We start from the raw sequence: 6,988 nt of genomic DNA, 5'->3' as shown, positions 1-6,988 counted from the left end.
GTCACCCTGCCACAGCCTGGGACACAGCGCCCTTTGTTCTGGCCCCTCCGCCCCTCGGTCCCAGGCTCTCTGACCTGGATTAGCCTGATCCAGGGGAAAGCCTCGGAGGCCCCTCCTGGAATGTGGTCTGGGGGTGGGGGGCAGGCGAGGCGCTGAGGTGAGTAGGGCTGGCGGGGTCTCTCCAGGGCAGGGCTGCGCCCCCAGCACCAGTAGGATCCTCCTCTCCCATCACCACCAGAGCAGGGCTCTGTGTGTCCTCTGCCCAGTGGAGGGGCCTCATTATCTCTCTAGCTCTGCTGGGAGGGCCTGAGACAGGGACCCCCACCGTGGGGTCCAGCCTGGCCCTGTGCTGCCGTCACTGCTCCGTCCCTTCTCCCTTTCCAGGCAAAAGCCTCTTAGCGGGGTGGGGGTGGGGAACACTCTAAGCGCCAGACCTGAGGGAGTGAGCCGTGGGTGAGTCTGGCCAGTGGCTGATCTGTAGACAAGCTTGGGGGGGGGGGGTCTTCGGCTGTGCGCCCCCCTCAGGCTAGGCTTCAAGGGGGAACCGGGGTGGCGGGGGGCAACCCCTCCCGGAAGGCCTCGGGAGATGTGAGGCTGGACGCCCAAACCCACAGGACGGCTCAGGTGAGTGTGGGGCGAGGGCTGCCAGGACCACCCCCTTGTCCTGGCCTCCAAGTGGCTGCGGCCACGGTGAGGGGACAACAGGCAGGAAAAGCCAGGACCCCGTCCTGGTGAGAGAGGGTCACAGTCCCAGATTCCCACGGGTATCTTGGTGTTCCCCAGTGCCGGGAAGGAGACCCCCACATGCAGAGGGGCGGTGGGAGGGAAGGAGGCTTCTGCCCAGCTGTGGGCTGGTCCCCCCTACTGGGGAGGCCTACCAGCCCCGTCTGTTACGGGGGTGCATGAGGCTGCTGTGTGGACCCCTGGGTGGAGAGCCAAGAGTGTGAGAGGCCTTAGAGCTGTTTTCTGCTTGTGTAGGGTTGGGGGGGGGGGCGGGGGGGGGGCAGGCTGCTAGGGATTTGGAGAGCAGAAGCTTTCTTTCTTGGTGCCCCCTCAGAGGTCCCTATCTGCCCAGTGGAACCAGAGATCTGATCACCCCCCCCCCCCGCCCCGGCACCAAGACTCCTGGTTGGCCTGGGATAATCCGTCACCCATCGTACAGGTGGCAAAACTGAGGCTCAGCGAGGGAAGGGGAACTGCCCAAGTCACAGAGCAAATCCATGGCTAAGCCGGGGTGAACCGGAACTCGGCTCCCTTGCTCCTGAAGCAAGGCTGATGTTCTTACATGTTCTTGGGTTTTTCTTTTCTTCTTCTTTTTTTCCCCTAAATGACAACAGTCATTTCTGATCATTGAGAAAAATTAGGAACATACGGCAAGTCCAAGGAAGAAAATAAGCCCCACCCATTTTGCAGCTGGCACCTGCTTCTCTGTCCCACACGTGGGGTTAGTCCCTCTGTGCTGAGACCCTCACACCTGCACACTGGGGACACTGGGGATTCCCAAGCACAAGGGGCACACGCTGGCTGCCCAGCTCTCCCATTCACCAGCACCCCCTGTCCTGCCACCACCAGGTCCCTGGGCAAGGAGTCTTCCAGAGGGAGTCTTCCTGAAGTTCAGGCTCAGGTGGGAGCGATTCCATTACCGCCCCCCCCTTCATCTTTCATGGGTCCCTTGGAGGAGGGGAGACTTGGGGTGAGGTTTTGCCTGGGTTTCCCTTCTTGGCTCATTCCCTGAGCAGGGGTAGCCCCGTGCCTCGGTTTCCCCCACGCTGGGTCTCCATCCCCCTTTCTGGCCTGGGCTACAGACCTTCGCTGCTCCCTCTCGTCCCCCTCCGCCAGCAGAGGCAGCCGCGATGGGCGCTGGCGGCCCCCGGCGGGGAGCGGGCCCCCCAGACGGCGGCTGGGGCTGGGCGGTGCTGGGCGCCTGCTTCGTGATCACCGGTTTCGCCTACGGCTTCCCCAAGGCGGTGAGCGTCTTCTTCCGCGCCCTTATGCGCGACTTCGGCGCGGGCTACAGCGACACGGCCTGGGTGTCCTCCATCATGCTCGCCATGCTCTACGGCACGGGTCAGCGCCCCCTCGCGGGTCCCTCCCCCAACCCCGGGCCCAGGATTGAGAGCAGGGATCAGGGACTAGGAGACACGGACCCCGTGAGCCTTCCCCAGACCCCTCGGGGGAGGGCGCGGGAACCACTTTCTTCCTGTGAACACTGGCACCAGAGAGAGGGGACGAAAGGGCAGGAAAGGAACAGTGGCTCGAGGAAGAGCCCACACACCTGGCAAGCTTGGCCAGCCGGCAGGACCCCTCCAGTTCTGCCAAAACACCTGCGCCCGCCTATGTTACAGGTGGGGAAATCGTTCTAAATAAGATTCCGGCTCCCCGCTCCCCTGAGCCCTAACCACCTGTTGCGGTGGGGGAAATGCTGGCGTTATCCTGACCAAGCCTCGCGGAAAAGAGGAGGCTTTCCTCTTTCTTCTGGAAAGAGCCTGGGCAGCCCAAGGGGCGATTCCAGCTGTGCAGATAAAAAAAAAAAAAAAAAAAGGGAGTGGGGTCCACCTCTTCTGCTTGGGGTTCCCTCTTCTCAGGAGGACTGGGGATGGATGGGGGCTCTGGACCAAGACGGGTCCCTCCCGTGAGTCCTCGGCCGGCCGCTGTCTCCTTGGTCTGGCCCAGCCAAGCAGTGTGACCTTGGCCGGACGCTGCCCTCTCTGAACCGCTGGTGACCTTATCCCTTTGAGCCATTTTCTGGGGCCGGGGGGTGCAAAGCCCGGAGTGTCCACGGGGAAAGGAGGTTAGTCCAACCGGAGAGGTGACCGTGCCCGGCCCACAGGTCCGGTCTCCAGCATCCTCGTGACCCGCTTTGGCTGTCGCCCGGTGATGCTGGTGGGTGGGCTATTGGCCTCGGCGGGCATGGTGCTAGCATCCTTCGCCACGCGCCTCCTGGAGCTATACCTGACGGCTGGGGTGCTCACAGGTGAGGGCGGCCACTGCTCACCTCCCCTACACGGACGGGGCCCGGCCGTGACGTGGGGGGGGGGGGGGGAGGTCGGGAGTCCTTGTGGCAACGCCTTCTGTCCTCAGTTTCCCCTCCAAAGGCGGTCCTCGACGTCCCTCGGCTCAGTTTCCCCCGGGGGTCTGCCTGCCCCGTCGGGGCCTCCCCCTCCCCCCCTCCCTCCTGCCTGGGGCTGGGGTGGGGGCGCCCTCGGGGACCCCGGCACAGCGCCGCCTCGTCCCGCAGGCCTGGGCCTGGCCCTCAACTTCCAGCCGTCGCTCATCATGCTGGGGCTGTACTTCGAGCGGCGGCGGCCCCTAGCCAACGGGCTGGCGGCGGCGGGCAGCCCCGTGTTCCTATCGGCGCTGTCGCCGCTCGGCCAACAGCTGCTCGAGCACTTCGGCTGGCGCGGCGGATTCTTGCTGCTCGGCGGCCTCCTGCTGCACTGCTGCGCTTGCGGCGCCGTCATGCGGCCGCCGCCGGGACCCGGCCCGCGGCCGCGCGGGGACAGCGCGGACGACGCTCCCGGGGAGGCGGAAGCGGACCGCGCCGGGCTGCGCCTGCGCGAGGCGCCCCCTGGCGGCCGGACCCGCCGCCGCCTGCTGGACGTGGCCGTGTGCGCCGACCGCGCCTTCGGGGTGTACGCCGTCACCAAGTTCCTGATGGCCCTCGGCCTCTTCGTGCCCGCCATCCTGTTGGTGAACTACGCCAAGGACGCGGGCGTGCCGGACGCCGACGCCGCCTTCCTGCTGTCCATCGTGGGCTTCGTAGACATCGTGGCGCGGCCAGCGTGCGGCGCCCTGGCGGGCCTGGCGCGCTTACGACCTCACGTCGCCTACCTCTTCAGCCTGGCCCTGATGGCCAATGGCCTCACGGACCTGAGCAGCGCGCGCGCGCGCTCCTACGGCGCCCTTGTCGCCTTCTGCGTCGCCTTCGGCCTCTCGTACGGCATGGTGGGAGCGCTGCAGTTCGAGGTGCTCATGGCAGCCGTGGGGTCGCACCGCTTTCCCAGTGCTCTGGGCCTGGTGCTGCTCGTCGAGGCCGTGGCTGTGCTCATTGGACCCCCCTCTGCCGGTGCGCCCCTCGGGAGGAGGGGGTGACGGGCTAATGTCTCTAGCTGGAAGAAAGCGCCCTCTCTGTCCCAGATGGAGCTTCCAGGGATGAAAGGAAGAGACCCATTGGCCGAGACAGCCTGGGGGTGGGGTCGGGGGTGGGGCTGCCCGTGGCCAATTAACCCCTCCTCCAAGCCAGTACTACCAGCCCTGGGTGGGGACGGAGAGGCCAAGAAGGCCCAGGAAGAGCCCACCATCGACGGCTGCTGACCCGCTGGGTCATCTCAAGCGTTGGCACAAAGGCCTTGTGAAGTGCAAATGCTTATTCTCCTTTCGCAGATGGGGGGAACTGAGGCACAGAGGTCTAGTACAGGTGCAGTCCCCAAACTGAGCAGAGCCCTGCCCAGTGCTAGACCCCCTTAGTTTGGAACACTGCCTCCCAGTGCTTTAGCGTCCCCAGCCTCTAAGGGTGACCAGGATAGGGACATAGGGACGGTGTGTTTGAGGAACCAGCCGTGAGACCAGGAGCAGAGTGGGGGTGCTCAGCGTGCACATGGGATGGTGACCCAGGGGCCCAGGGAAGGGCTCCCTCCTCATCTGTCCAGCGGGCCACGGCCAGGCCCTGCCCTCGCTTGGTGCAGCTGCTGTGCCCCGACACGATCTGGGCCTTCCACTGTGTGTGCCCCCTGGGCACTCTGCAGTCATTGCCTCTTGGAAATTGCCATGATGAGGGGCCAGGAAAGGATTCTTGCAGAGGCTGGCATGAAGGCAGCCTCACAGAGCAGGGTAGACCCCACAGGAGAGGACACAGGACAGCATAGGGCACGTTTAGGGGACAGTGTTCCTAAACTGTGGGGCAGTTCTCAAGTGAGGCAGGAATTGAGCTTGGGAAGGGGCGGGGCGGTGGCTATTAGGGTTCTCCAGGGTTGGCAGGTCGTCTCTGAGACAGCAGGGGGCCTGCCTGTGAGCAGCGTTGAGGTCAGGCTGTGGGACGGAGGGGAGCCACCTTTGCTGGGACCCAGGCTGCCCCTGAGGTGGAGTGAGCTGCCCCTCCTTCCAGGGCTGGGCTGGCCGAGTGGCCTCATCCAGCTCTGTCATCTAACCTGGGTGAGGGTGGCCTCCAAGCCCCCCACCCACAGCCACCACCCCCACCCCCACCCACCACCTGCAGAGGCTCAGGGAGCCCTCTTCCATTTTCTCATGTGACCTGGGTTGGGGGGTAGATCTAATAGGGAGTGAGACTGAAGGACACTGCAGGGCCAAGTGTGGGAGGGGCAGGGACAGGACTGGCAGCTGGCTGGGCAGGGCAGGAAGGCAAGTTTGGGAGTGGTGCTCAAAGGGACTCAGGTAGGCAGCCGGCCTGGGCGGGGGGGGGGGGGGGGCACACAAGGAAGCCTCCCCGAGGCCACAGAGCTGTAGACCAAGAGGTCACAGCCTGGGGCGGTCAGCCACAAAAATGCCGAGAGAGGACGGAGCCCACTGAGTCTAGGGAAGCTCAGTCGAGGGAACCGGGGCCTCCTGGCAGAGGCAGGAGGGGGCTCGGGAGGGAGCTGGAGAGCAAGCTGGGCCAGGTCCCTGAAGTTGGGAGGAAAGAGCAAGAGTTGGGGACCCCCAGGAGGGCGAGGCTAAGCGCAGTGTCCCCTCCCTACTCCTTAGCTGGGCAAGTCACAGGGAACGTGCGGGGCTTGGATCTGGGGGTGGAGGGGGTGCCCTGTAAACTGAAAGGTGCTCCCTCCCCAAAGAGTCCACACGACTTAAGAAATTGAGGGAGGCCCCAGGAGGTGGTGACGTTTTTAAGGTCTCAGATGGCAAAACCCGGGTGGTGTTTTGCGTCTGTAAAACGCGAACAAAGACCAGGGTGGGTGTCTGCGTCCCTCACATGTAAACCCACCAACTCCAGGGAGGGCGCTGCCCTTTATCTGAGGTTGTAGGGAAGGGCAGTGGGTGCAGTCCCCCCCTTCCCCCCCTCCGGCAGACCCTTACCTCCCCTTCCCTGCCCCCCAGGCCGCCTGGTGGACGCCCTCAAGAACTACGAGATCATCTTCTACCTGGCCGGCTCTGAGGTGGCCCTGGCGGGGATCTTCATGGCTGTGGCCACCAAGTGTTGCCTGCGCCGCTCTAAGGACACCCCGCCCAGCCAAGGCGCCCAGGGCGGGGCCAGCGACACTGAGGACGCTGAGGCCCAAGAGGACGCTGAGGCCCTGCCCGCCGGCGCTGAGGAGCCCGGCAGCCTCCAGGCCCTGGAGGCGCCAAGCCCCGGGGCTGGGCCGGGGGAACCAAAGGAGGCGGCAGAGCCGGGCGTGGACCCCGAGTCTGTATAGCTCGGGGGGCACTAGGCGAGGTGGCTGGTGACTTTGGGAACGGGCCGACCCTCTCAGAGCCCTGGCTGTCCCGAGGGGGCCTGGAGCACTGCAGGCTGCTCTGCAGAGGTCGCCCCTGGGGTCCTGGGTGGGCCGCCTCCCTCGTCTGCCCAGCAGGCCGCGGCCAGGCCCTGCCCTCGCTCGGTGGAGCAGCTGTGCACCGCCAGGGGCCGGGCCTGCGTGAAACTCAAGCGCATAAAGCTCCGCTGCGAGACCGAGTCCTGTGCCTGCGTCTTGGCGGCTCTGGCTGCCCCCCCACCCCACCGGGGGTCGGGGGTGGGGGGCGGTGGTCGGAAGGAGCCGGGGAGGCTCTGCTCAGGGCCCTCTGACCTGGAAGCTGTTGGGGGAGGAAGTGGCAGAGAGGGGGAAGGGTGGGGCGTGGAGGGGGAGAGGTTCTCAGACTTCGGGGCACTAGAGGTCTCTCTTGCACTTTGACTTTTGACCTCTTGCACTTGATCCAAGTGCCGGGGAGCCCTCCCACAAACCTGACACCACTTTCTCCGCTTCTCTCCCTCCCAGTCGTGGGTGCGGGGACCAGGCCCAAGCGTGGGAAGGAAGAGCCTTCCCACCACAGACCCGGACTA

At 65.4% G+C, this 6,988-nt stretch overlaps 1 protein-coding gene across 1 annotated transcript; it reads left to right on the top strand.

Annotated features, from left to right (window-relative positions):
• The first annotated feature begins 793 nt into the window (after positions 1-793).
• Positions 794-6,616, top strand: SLC16A8 (solute carrier family 16 member 8). Its single transcript, XM_043562558.1, has 4 exons — positions 794-2,067; positions 2,831-2,974; positions 3,239-4,066; positions 6,049-6,616. Exons 1-4 carry the CDS (start codon positions 1,854-1,856, stop codon positions 6,363-6,365), a joined length of 1,503 nt encoding a protein of 500 aa, XP_043418493.1. The 5' UTR covers positions 794-1,853; the 3' UTR covers positions 6,366-6,616.
• Positions 6,617-6,988: the final 372 nt, after the last annotated feature.

Source organism: Prionailurus bengalensis, chromosome B4 (genome assembly GCF_016509475.1).
Source record: "Prionailurus bengalensis isolate Pbe53 chromosome B4, Fcat_Pben_1.1_paternal_pri, whole genome shotgun sequence".
Taxonomy (NCBI): domain Eukaryota; kingdom Metazoa; phylum Chordata; class Mammalia; order Carnivora; family Felidae; genus Prionailurus; species Prionailurus bengalensis.
This window is presented reverse-complemented; position numbering and strand designations above follow the sequence as displayed.